Source organism: Etheostoma cragini, chromosome 3 (assembly GCF_013103735.1).
Source record: "Etheostoma cragini isolate CJK2018 chromosome 3, CSU_Ecrag_1.0, whole genome shotgun sequence".
NCBI lineage: Eukaryota > Metazoa > Chordata > Actinopteri > Perciformes > Percidae > Etheostoma > Etheostoma cragini.
The window spans coordinates 11762342-11776869 of NC_048409.1; the positions used below are offsets into that span (position 1 = coordinate 11762342).

At 40.9% G+C, this 14528-nt stretch overlaps 1 protein-coding gene across 1 annotated transcript in view; it reads left to right on the plus strand.

Moving 5' to 3' along the window:
- The window catches only part of sipa1l3 (signal-induced proliferation-associated 1 like 3), a 73590-nt gene that overhangs the window by 49296 nt on the left and 9766 nt on the right, over nucleotides 1–14528 (plus strand). The window contains exons 5-13 of the mRNA XM_034867745.1: nucleotides 907–1081; nucleotides 2197–2376; nucleotides 4799–4987; nucleotides 5576–5750; nucleotides 7024–7127; nucleotides 9000–9157; nucleotides 9253–9835; nucleotides 11482–11580; nucleotides 11705–11880. Of these exons, the coding sequence (XP_034723636.1) occupies nucleotides 907–1081; nucleotides 2197–2376; nucleotides 4799–4987; nucleotides 5576–5750; nucleotides 7024–7127; nucleotides 9000–9157; nucleotides 9253–9835; nucleotides 11482–11580; nucleotides 11705–11880 (1839 nt within the window). The remainder of the gene's footprint in view (nucleotides 1–906; nucleotides 1082–2196; nucleotides 2377–4798; nucleotides 4988–5575; nucleotides 5751–7023; nucleotides 7128–8999; nucleotides 9158–9252; nucleotides 9836–11481; nucleotides 11581–11704; nucleotides 11881–14528) is intronic.

Genomic DNA, 14528 nt, shown 5'->3' on the forward strand with positions numbered 1-14528 from the left:
GCTGCAATGAAACAAAGAGTGAAAAATTTAAAGGGGTCTGAATACTTTCCGTACCCACTGTATATATATATATATTTTAAAAAAAACTAAATCAAACCCAACAAGTAATCAAACTGTACTGAATGAGCCATCTTGACATTAAAGATTCAGTAGGACAAGACAAAAAATTAAATCTAAACATTTGCAAACAATATCTCATGTACTGACATTATTCAATAATAAAAATAATTTTGAGTTGCAACAAAAAAATGCTAGGGGTGACTAATGGCCCAACACTGTGTTCATACTGATGACATTTTCTACTTCAATTTGGGCCACTTGCTGTTATTAGTTTGTATGAAACAGACAGCGCAGAACTTGTTTCTCCAGTGTCATTCCCCACATCTCATCTATGGCAGTTGATATTTAGCCGTGCCTGAGCAGACTGCGCCGAGCTGGCAATGCTCCGACATTTTTTATATCACATGCACCTGCCACTGGAGCTTTTTGGCTAACTCTGAACTGATAAGACTCCACCTGCCTCTCAATAAAAAAGTAGCGCTTAATGTGGTAAAGCTTGGTTTTACATTTGTTTTACATCTGGTTTAAGGTGTCAGAAGTAACACCTATCTTCAGAGAGAGAAGCTGTGTGCGTGTGTAAGATGTGTGTCTGTTCACGTGTTTGTTGGCATTTATTGTCAACGTAGCCTCTTCAAACACTGCGGATGAAACTTCCTCTTGGCAAGCATCATCTGGCTGCACCCTAATTAGTGACAGATGCTGTGAGGAGCGCGTGTGTGTGGGTTGTGAGGCCTGCAGCCACACAGATAAAGGTTATCATTCCAAAAATATGTTCATCTGCTAACTCATTTTCAGCTTAGCTGTCCCCCAGAACGCAACTGTGATTGTCTGCTGTGTTTTGTCAAGAAGCCTCATCAAAAAGCTGACATTTTCACCACGGGACATGGCATGGAAGCTAAGCAGGCCCGAGTCTCCTAATGTGTACCCCATCCCGGTTCATTCCAGTCAGACGGGGGATAGGGGAGAAATAATAGCTAGACTCCTCCCCGAGGGTCTGGAGAAATCTACCACACTGCCTGTGGTGTTGGCATTACCACGGCTTAGCTTAGGAGCTTAAGAAGAGGACGTGCAAGATGCTTGTGAAGTGCGTTGATAGCTTTGTCTCAGCCTCGTAATGGATGAATACGTTGTGTGCCAACACTGGTAGCAAGCCACAGAGGGTTAATTGACATTTTTAGTTTGTTTCTTGGATTTAAAAGATGGACATATTTGTTGCTTTAAAGTTTAAATATATGCAGTATTGAATTGTATTTCATTGAAGTGAAGCTTCTACAAAGCATCAGAAACATTTCAGCATCTCTGTGACCAAACAACCACATTATATTTTATAATCATCACTTTGTTTTGTAACAATTATCGTTTTTTTGATCTTGGTTACGGCTTGTGTTAGCTAAATTGATATTCTAATTATGTTATTGTATTGATAACTAGAGGGCATTGTCTTAGTCCAGTCCTCCAGACTTAATGCCCCTCCTCTATAGTGATGCTTCCTACACCAGAGCCAAACTCCTCTCTTATCTGTCTCATCTCTATCTCTTGAAGGTTAATGTACTGTTTTTTCTTTATTATATCAAACCTCAATACCTATTTGTTACTGACCCAAATATGTCTGTAGCATCAAGAACCAAAAACTACCGAAACCAATTCTTTGTAACTTACTGAGATATTTACTGATTTAAATCAAAATATTTCCAGTTTATTGCTATAGCTTCACTTAAGGAAAGTTTTTGTTCAGCTGCCTAATGAGAAAAAAGCATAGACGACTGAGAATACAATTATAAATATCTAGATTTGTTCTTTGGTCTCATAAAATGTTCGTAATGTTTTTTAAGTCTATAAGATTTTTGTAATAACTGCCTTGTTTTGTTCAACCAGCTGTCCAAAAGCCCCATTCAGTTTCCTATCATAGAAAAGTGTGAAAACCCGTGAATATTTATATTTTAAAAGCTAAACCCGGTACATTTGGGTATTTTTGTTAAAAAGGTTGCTAAAATCAATCATTAGGATTGTTGCAGATTGGTTCCCTTATGTTTTCTGATAATTGTCTAATATTACTGTTATTATTGTTTTAAATGACTTTAAAATGTATCATAGACTACTCTGTGTATAAAACCCACAACTCAAGTCCATATTCAGACACGTTACCCCTCTACACAAACACTGATCTCCATTTCTCCTTCACCAGAGCACTCAAACTACTTTGGGACAGAGGATAAGCTGGGTGCTGTGGCCGTGAGCATCCGCAGGGAGAAACTGGAAGACACCAAAGACCTGAAAGACCAGTACCAGTACCGCCTTATCGTCCGAACAAGCGAGGTATGAAGGATCTCCCGTTTGTGTGTTTGTTCTACAGCATTTCTTTTTGATGAGTCAGTGATGAGTCAGTAAGCGTGTGCACAATTTAATCACACACACTTTCATTTTACGCCCCCTTATGTCCCTACCTGTGACTCTTGTCACCCTCTCTGCCCTAGTTTTAACCTCCCCCCTCACCCCCTCTCTGCCAGTGGAAAATTCCACCTGCCGAGGCTCAGCACAGCAAAACCAAACCAAACATTGGCCGCTGTGATCAAAGTGTTTGGCCTGCTCTCACAGGGAGCACACCCAACCCCTTTTACCACTTTGATGGGTCAAATAGTTGTAACGTATTGAGTGACGGGTTGGCGATTGTGGAGAAATACTCCGTGGAGAGAATCTCTCTCAGACTTGTTCAAAGACTACAAAGAAGTTATTTATATTCATTTACTGTTAGAGATTCTGCTTCCAGAGCACCAAACTACAACAGCAAAATGAGCTTATTATCGACAGACAATTCATTTGCAACTAATCTGATAATTGATTAATCGATTGAGTTACTTTTCATGCAGAAAATGCCAAATATTCACTTGTTCCAGCTTTTCTTTAGGTTTTGGACTGAGGGTTAAAACAAAAAACAAAAATACTGAGGAAACTGTGATCACATATTTTGTCATTTTGTTAATGAAAAATTGGCAGGTAACCTGTAACCAAAATAATCATTAGTTGCAGTCCTAGTGTCAATAAGTTGAACACGGACCCCATGAACAAATATTAGGCTTCTGTTATTTTTTTTTCTTCTTTTCATAGGTTTTATCTGAGGTCTTTATGAATAGCTTGGTTGACCAACTTAATATTTAATGAAAACCTTTTTAAGCATCGTCAGGTCAAGCAAACAAACAAAGTTAGCTTCTGTTCATTGTGTTCACGTATCCAGACTTTCTTCCTCTGCACTGTGTTGTTTTTTGCTGGATTACATGGCTGCCTGGCCTCATCACCTTAGCTCTGGTATAACAATGGAGCCTCTTCACCATCTAAGTACACAGAGCTCAGCTAACAGACACAGCCAACACACCCAGGCCTACTGTTCCCACACAGGAGAAAAGAGATTCATTGCAGACTTAATTCTCTCAAGCCGCAGCTGCTCTCAAATATCCATCCCCCCTTTAAGTCTGTCAGTTCATTCTGTGCAGCAGTGCTGACTCAGCAAGGTTGGAGAGACTTCCTCTCTCTCCCTCCACCACCCATTTTTACACACAGCCCTCTGACGTTCCGGCTCAGCATGTCGCAGTCACTCACTCACTGCACTGTCGCACAGAAGCTGAGTTCAAACGAAAGCTCCATAAATTCAGCCACGTGTCTATCAAGTTTCATTTCTCTTCTGCACACCCGAGTCTCTGAGGTCCAACTGTCTCTTATGCCCCTGCGAGCTCCGGAGTCTGCCATGCATTTTTAATGAACCCTTTTTTGAGTGTGTAGTTGTGCGTGTGTTTGTGTGCGGTGAAAAGGATCACCCCGCTCCTCCCAACTGCATCTGAGGTTATTACTGTACTGGCTCACTGTTTTGAAGCAGGCCAATTTCCTCTCACCAGGGAGCAGCACTCTATGGCAGCACAATACTTCTTATTATAATATTAGCGTATTATTAATTCACAATATTTCTTGAACTAAGATCTGCGTGCGTGCGTGCATGCTTGTGTGTGTGTGTGCGCGTGTGTGTGCGTGCGTGCTTGTGTGTTTGCGTGTGTGTGTGTGTGTGTGTGTGTGTTGGAGGAGAGAAGGAGTGCTGCTTTAGGGCATCCCTCATCTGATGGACCCACTTCAAGCTTCCAGACTGCTAATCATCCGTTCCTCCATTTTACAGAGGCGTGGTTCTGTAGCTGAGCCTGACCTCCGAGTGCTCTCAATACATCTATCTCAGAATCAATCAGTATTACTACATAAACTCCATAGTGTTCATAGTATCCAATATATGTTACAAAATAATTATACACAACAGCTTTAAAGCCTACCAACCAAAAACCCAAAACGGAAATAAATAAAAACTAATATATAAAGTATGTAACCAAGCAAGTATTTTTGTTTAAAGACAGAATGAAATAAAAATAGAGTGGAGTTTTTTTTTTGTTTTTTTTTAGTAATTGGTAAGTTGACCAGCAAGTATTCTTTCCCCAAGACAGGAAAGAAATAAACAGATAAATAGTAAAGATGACGGGTGATAATATTTCCGTTCCTGGTCTGATCAAAGCGATTTATAAGAGGACCGGTATGATTTTTTTTTTTAAATGTCCACCAAAATCTTTCTTAAGGGGTTTAAATTGACAATGCCATACACTTTGAGAAAATGTAGTTATTTCTTGATAATTTTAATGTGATATTAGATATCTATAGTCGTTAAATCTGGTGATTCATTGCAACCTTTTTTTCTTTCCCCCTCATTCAGCTTGTGACCCTGCGAGGCTCCATTTTAGAGGATGCGGTTGCGTCTACGGGGAGGCATGGCACGGTGCGGGGTCTGCCGCTCAAGGAAGTCCTGGAGCAAGTCGTCCCCGAACTCAACGTCTCCTGTTTGAGACTGGCGCTCAGCACACCCAAAGTCACAGAGCAGCTGCTTAAACTGGACGAACAGGGGGTGGGTAACATGTCTGTCTCTGACTGCACTGGCATTTTATTTTTGGGATTGTGTAATAAAACTGGAAATTTGACAATAAATTCCAGATGCTTCCGTTGAAACAGTGACTATAAGTCACATTGGCTAAAATGATACAAAGCAATACATATGAAGTGATAGGTTACACGGTGGCTTATGGTATGCTCACGTAGTGTGTAGAAAAGTGTCTACATCTGATTTAGTGTTGGTGCAAAGTCCACAATCGGACTAAGGTCAGTGAAAGCTCAGTGCAGCCGGGTGTGGTGTGTTTGAGCATGAGTGTGTGACCATAAAAGCTTTAATGTTTAGCCATGTTATCTCACCTTTTATTTAATGAAGGGTGACGTGCAAGGCGGGGGTGTTTTAGCCTGCAATTGGCTTCTTTTTATTTTTTTGTGCAGGTGTTTTTTACAACAACGAAGTGGTGCTGGGTACATATATACATCAGTTAAATTCTTATCTGTAACCTCTACTTTGACATCAAGTTGTATTAAAAGCACCAGGCTCCCACTCCAGTGTTTCAGCCGTTTGTGTGTGTAACGTTAATGTTATCTCTCCGCTGCCATGTAGTTGAGTCAGAAGCACAAGGTGGGTGTTCTGCTGTGCCGTGCCGGCCAGAGCACCGAGGAGGAGATGTACAACAACGAGGAGGCGTCACCCGCCTTCTCTGCCTTCCTGGAGCTGCTTGGGGAGCAGGTGCTTCTCAAAGGATTCACCAAATACGCTGCGCAGCTCGACACAAAGAGTAAGTGTTCAGAAGAGCCCCTTTCAGACGTGCACATGTTATTTTGCATGTTGGTCTAATGTCTGAATAAGCACCTGAGTCATTTTTACATAAAAGTTAAGATGGCAATCTTATGCTTACTCTTAGTAATCTTAGTAATATTTTCTTAGTAATTGTCATCTCCTATGCTTAGACACACTAAAATCATTTAAATGAATTATGAACCAAACTTTCATCCATGCAGCTAGCTTTTTGAATATACAGCAAAATGCTTTGAATGAGAGTCCTAAGTGAACATCTCGTTCCACACACTAAGGCCGGCTGCACACTGGCTGCATGGCGTGAGCGTGTTAGCTGCATGGCGTGAGCATGTTAGCTGCGTGGCGTGAGCGTGTTAACTGCGTGGCATGACCGTTTTGATTTCGGCTCCCATGTAACAGGTTAGAGTTTACACACTGCCTGTGTGACACGCGTGGCTCCAGCCGCACCGAAAACGTGTACAAGCTAGAAATAGAACAGACTCCTATTTTTCTCGCGAGCGCGTTGGAAGCGTTTCCAGGCATAACAGAATAGGAAAAGATGTTTATTTGTCATTTTGACACAAATACATAATAATAAATGATGTGTTGATGTTTAAAAAGTCTCTCGGTTTTGACATCAATGCAGATATCAATGTAATAAACATAAATACATTTTCTGCAACGGTGCAACATCAGGTTGGCTTACAATATAGGCTCTCTAGAGCTACACAAAGTTATTAATGTTATTAAAATAAACACAAAAATAAAGACAGCCCACTTACCCATTTTACAGAGTTTGAATCCTTCGGCGCTATGTCCTGAGATATGTACCTGTAAATCAACTAGCAGCGCCGAATCAGACATGTTTCTGGTGTGTAGGACATCAAAAATTCCACACAGCTAACACGCAACAGAAATGCCACGCTTACGTGACGCAGTCAGTGTGTAGCCAACCTAAAGTCTTCAGTGGTAAAATACATTTTTAAATCCTTTTACTGGTGCCGTTTTTGAGGAAACAGAAAGCAATCTTCCTCCAAATTAGTAAAACAGTCCACTCCTTTCTCTCCTTACCACTCCAGTTCTCAGTAAGCAGTAAGACCTTTTTCTCTTACCAGCAATTAATAGCCAGGCCAAGTGACTCATGAAAAGCCCAATGATAGTATTGACATCCTCATGATCCCTCAAAGAACTTGTGTTTGAACTATTGGGTTTAAAGACTCCAATTCAAGATCACAGTGTTGTCTGTAGTTAACAATTAAAATGTCTTACTCCAGCGGACTCCACGGGCACCCACTCCCTGTACACCACCTACCAGGGCTACGAGGTCATGTTCCACGTGTCTACCATGCTGCCATACATGCCCAACAACCCACAGCAGGTAAGAGATTATGAGCACCTTCCCTATTGTATGTTATCCCAGGCCATGTTATGGTGTGTACAGCTGCAAAACACATCCACAAATTTCGTTAGTTAAAGCCTCTTCCGTTTGCGTCGGGTCGTAAACTAACAGCAAGAATTCTTAAACTGGAAACTCGTGACTTGTGTCACGCTCTTCATTTAGAGTCTCTTTCCTCTTTTATTCAGACTCTCCTGTTATTATAGTCTTTGTTCTCTGTCTTTTTGTTTCTTTCTTACTTACCGGCGTTTTCTTTTGCCCACTCTCTGCCTCTCATTCTTTAACTGGATCAGAGCTGGGTGGGGTTCAGCAGTGAGCAGTTACTTCATTTTCTCCCTTGTTTTTGTTTAGTTTTTTTTACTTCTTTGAATAAAGCTGTCTACCTACACATTCTTCTGTGCACTGTGTGTTTGCAGTGTGGACTGCATGAGTCAGTGACCTGTGTGTAAGACATTTTACCTGTGTGTATTTTTAATGGTTTGCATAAGTGTTTGCGTGAGAGGCTCACACGGATGGACACATGCTCAGACAGGCCCTGTGGGTGCTCAGTGTACAATGTGTCAGCAGTGTAGGCTATGGAGAAGTCCTTTGTTCCTCAGCAAACATTTGAAAAGACAATATTTTAGTATTGTGAAACGGAAAATTATACTTTCATTACCATAGCCATGGTAATCTAATGTTTGTTTTAATCAAGTTTAATCATTTTGTCAAACATTTTGTAAATGGTAAGTAAACGAGAAATTTGAAGGTGGCACCTTTTTAAATTGAGTCAATTAAAAGTGTGTTTGAACATTTTGTCTAAGTATCAACACTTACATCGGAAAGTGTAATTTTTATAAATGGCACAATAACTCCATCCAGAGGTTTAGAGGCTGCAACAGCGGAGGATTGAGTACTTGCTCAGATGGACCTCTAGGTGTCAGCATTCAACAATAAATAAAACCTGCAGTGAATGAACAGATGCAGAAGGAGTGAAGTAGAAATATAGAAGGAGGAAAAGCAGAGCACAGGTTAGGCCTATACACTTACCTTTTATGACCAGTGATGAAATGTATGGTAAATGCTTGTTGAATCTTACATATCAACAGCATTTAGTCCTATTTAGAATGGAACGCTGAAATATAAAAAAAATCAAGATTCAATTCAATTTTATTCATTGTATAAAATCCTAACATAATCAAAATAAAATTATTTTGAGACTCATTACAGATAGAGTAGGTCTAGACCACACTCTATAATTTACAAAGACCCAACAATTCTAGTAATCCACACAAGAGGGAGCATTTAGTAGCTAGGAAAAAGTCCCTTTTAGGCAGAAACCTTGAGTGGTGAAGATGTTGATAAAATATCAAAAACTCCTTTTCTCCAAATGATCAATTCTAACCATTACAGTTAATGTTAATAAGCACCACATCAGGCTAAACTTGCAGTCTTAGTACGAGTGAAGGCTGGCTGCAGAATGTGTCTGTATTGATCTGTGGCCAAACAGTGGGCTGGATTACATAACTGGTACTTTCACACTTCCTTCTGCAGATGAAGAGAGAATTGCCAAACGCCACACCACAGACACAGCCTGGGTTCTATGCCACGTCTGCTACACGAACACACATAGACGGACATACCAGCACACACAAAGACACAAATAGACCACACAGAATCCAAAAAACAAATTTCATAAAGAGCTGTTGTTTGGTGTCTAGCAATGAGCGTCTCAATCTCCCGTTTCCCTTGTCAGACTCTCTCTTAATATCGTTGAGTCAATTTGTTGTGTCAATGGCAGTTATGTAAGATATTCCAGTTATGTAAGATCATTTTATTAATTTGACATTCTTATCTCTCTCTCTTCTTCCTTAGCTCCTGAGAAAGAGGCACATAGGGAACGACATTGTCACTATAATCTTTCAGGAGCCAGGGGCTTTGCCTTTCACCCCGCAGAATATTCGCTCACACTTCCAGCACGTCTTTGTTATTGTCCGTGTGCACAACCCCTGCTCTGAAGGCACCTGTTACAGGTAAATGTTTTAAACAAAGCTCATGTTCATATACACACAACTATGACTCAAAAACTATTTCTCACACTTCAAATCTGTGGCACCTTTTCTTTTAGTGTTGCTGTGACCAGAATGAAAGATGTTCCTCCCTTCGGCCCACCCATCCCCAGCGGCGTCACCTTCCGTGACCCAGAAACCTTTCGTAACTTCCTTCTAGCCAAAGTTATCAATGCAGAAACTGCTGCGCACAAGTCAGAGAAGTTCCACACTATGGCGACACGAACCCGGCAGGAGTACTTGCGTGACCTGGCGGAGAACTACGTCAGCAGCACTCCGCTGGACTCAGCTGGCAAGCTTAACAACCTCATCTCCCTCGCATCTAAAAAACGGGAGCGCTCCAAGGCGAGAGAGGGAGCGGAGTTGGGAGCTGCGGGGGCCATCGCCTGGAGGGTCCAGGCCCAGGACTTCAGCGGAGGTGGGACGGAGCTCCCCTGTGCCTTGGGTTTGTCGGCTGAATACGTCCTGCTGACGGACTGCTCCACCAAAGAGGTTGTGTTCAACTGTTTCTGTGCGGACGTGATCGGCTGGACACCGGAGCGGCTGGCGCTGAAGATCTTCTACGGCAGAGGGGACCACATCGCTGTGCGGGTACCAGAGGGCTGTGCACCAGACATTAGAGAGATGGTGCAGAGGTTAAAGGTGAGAGTTTAGAGCTTGTTCCAGTTTAAGTGTAACAGTGTTAAAGTGATCAGGAAATCTCTGTGACCTTTGAAGCAAATAGCTTGTGTTGTATGTGGGACCACAGTGTGAAGTAGGATGTACACAAAACAGTTATATTTACATTTTATGTTTTTCACCAAACACATTGTGTATCTCCTTGGGGCCGGAACATTTTTCTGAATGCATTTCCTTCCTCATAAAATATTTGCTAAGTTGTTTTAAAAATACTTTGCATTTCTCTCTCCTCCTTTTTTGTAGTCTCTTTGCCGGCGCTGGTTGATAAAGCATGGTTGACATTTTTCTTAACTATCTTGCAGATTTCTTCTTCACTGCATTTGTTTGGTACCCTTATATAGATGATATATAGGAGATCATGATGTGAATTTTAGCCCTTCAGTGCAAAGGTTTGTCTTCAGACCACTTAAAAACATTCTCTGTCAAGTCCCTGGGTTTTGTTAATACTAGTGCAGTTTGGAACGGGCCCGTTGCTTGGTGTTTTTTTCACAACTTTATCTAACTATGAGCTTGTTTCAATCAAGCGCGGGTGCGGCTTGTCTCGAGATTCTGCGCGTTCCCTTTTTTCCTTCTAGCCAGAGATATGTGCGCAACTGCCAGCAACAAAATTAGCGTGCATCTAACTTAGATGTAACGTATGTTAGCGTACGATTGTGTTTGCACGTACAGTAGACAGTTTTCATGTTTTTTTTTTTGTACTTTTTGTTGTATGAAACAGCCGGTGAACCGCAATCAATGAGCCTTCTAGTTCTGGGGATGTAGCAACTCCCTGCTCCCGCTACTTTACCGGCATAGGGACACACACACACACACACACACACCCACACAGAAAGATGTAGTTCATTGCAGCTTTATCTTAAAAATTGGTGAAATTGTTCTCATTTCATGACCGTGTTACCCCTCTGTTCTGTTAAATGTGCCTTGTAGCGTTAAGTTGAGAGGATTTCTACAGTTGAGGATTGTTGTTCATACATTTTTCAGTTTTCCTTAACATCCTGGAAAACATCAAACTCTTAAACAGAAGTAACTGTGAAGATGGCAAGTAGCAAGTGTTTTTCGAATGGCCGTGGACAATGTGATAACCTTCACAAATATAATCCAGCCTTATTAGATTGATAATAAAATATAAACTCAAATGTTGAAGAGCATAAGAGACTCTATGAAACCATATAACTTACTTTTTCAATGAAGTTGCTCCACTGGCTGATGAGAGGCATTTCATATTGTTATAATCCCTGTAAAATTCAATTAATTAAATGCTAAAAAAAGGAGATTTTCTGGGCAACAGCAAGCTTTGTGTTAATCCAACAGAAAACTGTTTGTGTGCGTGTGTGTGTGCGTGTGTGTGTGTGTGTGGAATAAGAGTTCATTGTTTTAAAAATTCCAAATAAATACATAATTTTAGGTGATGTTGTCTCATAATTTATGTGCACATTGATAATAGTATTTCTAGATTTCAGTAAGTAATACTGTTCCCGCTAATTAAATTCCCCTTTCAGGGAGTTTTATGATTTGTTTTGGCAGATACCTAGAGACCTAACATCATGATGATACTGTAAATTATATAAAATAACATGTATTTGCTCGCATCGTGTCCTCTCCTTGGCCAGTCGTTGACAGTGGGGTGTGAGACCGTGGATATGACTCTGAGAAGAAACGGACTGGGACAACTGGGCTTCCATGTTCGCCTGGACGGCACCGTGGCTGAGGTACCATCAGATAACCATGTGCCACACCAGATCCCTAATACTCATCTATAAAATGTCTTGGCTGCACATAACTCGCTTGTTTGAAGACTTTTTTTTCTGTATTTTTTTCACTTTTTTATTGAAGGTGGAGGAATATGGTTTTGCCTGGCAGGCGGGACTGAGACAGGGCAGTCGGTTGGTGGAGATCTGCAAGGTTGCCGCAGTGACGCTGACTCACGAGCAGATGATCGACCTCCTGAGGACGTCGGTCACGGTCAAAGTTGTCATCATTCCTCCATACGAAGAAGGGGGGCCTCGCAGGTGTGTTGAAATGTCTTTGAAGCTAAATTAATAAACCGCTGTGGTGAATACAGATGTTGAGGCAACAGCATTGCTGAGTGTTAGAAGGCAGTAGTGGAAGGACATAAATGAGCCAGAGTGTGTGCAGGGCGCTCTTCACTCAAACACACAAAAGCATGGTAGAGGTAGTGGCCAGACTCCAATGTTCTGAGGGGATTTTGTGTGGGAGTGTGTAAAAAGAGGAAGCGAGTGAACAGAGTGAAAGAACAATGTTTGGTTCGAGGGGAACTAGGCAGAACGAGGCATGGAGACTAGACAAAACCAAGCATTCGTTCAACTCAAACAAAAATATAAAACCTGCCTTTCTTTGTTTTTTCCTCCTTCATATCTAGTCTCATCTGAGCTTACTAGGCTTACGTCTTGTTTCCCCTCCTCCCACGATCGGTTTCTTTTGCCTGCCGTTCAACCTTTCATCTACACGTACAGTCTTGACAAAGACAGAATAACGAGGCTTTACGCTGATGTGGTGTTGTCGAGGTGAAGAAATGACGTGTGTGTGGGTGGGTGTGTGTGTGTGTGGGTGTGTGTGGGTGTGTGTTGCGTTTCTGACTGAGAGCCAGGGCTTTTAAAAACAGTGATTGTGGCTGACTGTGATCACGCAATGGTTAAATATCTTTAATGTTGGAGGCAGTTTAATTACACCATATTAAATCCCTTTGATACACACACATATACACACACATAAACAGACATGCACACTCTGACTCATTCATCGTTGTGTGCCAGGCAAGCAGATTGCATGAGATTAGGGCCTAGAATCTGCAGGGGGAAAAAAGGAGACCACAAAAAATAAATAAAAAAAGAGTGGAAGTGATTAATTAAAAATGCAGGCCCCGTGCGAATGAAAACGAGGGAGAGAGAAAAAAAGAGAGAGAGACAAAGCAGCTGGGATTGTTGAGTTGGAGAGGCAAAGAAGCGCTCGGTAAGGAGGACATGTCTCAACACCACAGAGAGTGAGAGAGGCGGGTGGAGGAGAGAAAGAAAGAGAAACCAGATTTGGAAGTATTATTCCTTTCTGCTCTGACTCGTGGCCGTGCTCGCGCAAGATGGACGGATACAGAGGTGAAAGGGGTGTGTGTGCGTGTGTGTGGGGGGGTGTGTGTGTGTGTGTGTGTGTGTGTGTGTGTGCTCCAGCTGTGTCAGCTTGATTGAACACTGCATGTTAACATATGTAGGCTCTGCTCTCTGTAAGGTTTGTACTACTGCTATGTTACAATATGGATATTGATTGAGTTTGTAGTATCCGAACCACGTGTTGTGTTCATTGATTAGATAATTGTGCACTGTTGTTATTTTCCACAGACGTATTTGTGTTTTCTGTTTACATATCTACAGCTTTTATTTGATGTTTTACATTCTTGTAGCAGAGTAGATGGAGGGTGTAGTTTGACAAGGCTCTACATTTAGTAGAATCTAAATCTAAATTATAAGAAACATATTTTCTCACTTACCTGCTGGTATCTGTCCATGCAGATAGTTTTGATGTTTATTTATTTGTGCCAATGAGATTTCTTCTTCCACCTCAATACAATTGAGGTGAATGGGATTTAATTTACTCTGCTCACAGCATTGAATAACTATGTTTCTTATTTCTTACAGCAATTTATAATGTCGCTGTTAATCAGAATAATCCAAACTGTTCACAGTGTACAGTTTAAATTGGAACTGTTAAGCATATGTATGTGTTTATGTTTGTTTGTTTGTTGTTGTTGTTCCTGTTGTTTGTACTTTGGTTTAGAGCTATAACAAAAAGTAATTCATCAATTAGTTAATAGACAGGAAATTGACCTGCAACAATTTTGATAATCAATTTGTCATTTAAGGCAAGTTTATTTGACACATTTCATACACAATTCAAAACCTTACATAATGTGTTTAAAGATTTTTTAAATTTTTTTTTAAATGTGAAGAACAGAGACAAATACAGTGAGGAGAGGATTTCTGGTTCAAATAATCAGTTTTAAGCAAAAATTTCCCAAAATGTCAGTAGTTTACCCTCTTAAATATGAAAATGACAGTAAATTAATCTTTAGATTTAAGACTTGGTCGGACAAAATAACATTCAAAAAACATTCTGTAGAATGATTTATAATGAAAATAATGATTACATACAGTCCTAATTGGGGTGAACCAACCCTTTAAGGCACATCTCTCTTTTTTGAATCGTCTTTGCTGTTCTGTGTTTGTTTGTTTTTGTAATCCTACTCCTGCCCTTGTTTGGTTTACTATGAGTTTCACACCTTTCTTTCTTGGCTGCCCTTCTCTCTCTCTCTCTCATCTCCTACTCTGTCTTTCTTTCGGTATTTGTCTTGACTTAAATACATCCTCTTAGCTGTGGCAGGCTGTGTGAGTGGAATGATGATGTGTAAAAAAGGTATGTGCTATGACAACATTGAACACATTTTAGTTGTGGTTGTGTTCTGAGTTGATCAAAAAAAAGATTTATTGAGCAGTTTTCACACACTGAACTCCGTACAGAAGCTGGTTCAGCTGCATTCCAGATCTTCAGAGAGGACACTGCTGCTTCTCATCAGTGCGTTTTTGCTGAGGATCAAAATCTGTGGATGAAGGCGAGGACATTTAAGTGGCAAGCAGGTTAAGTTGATTCA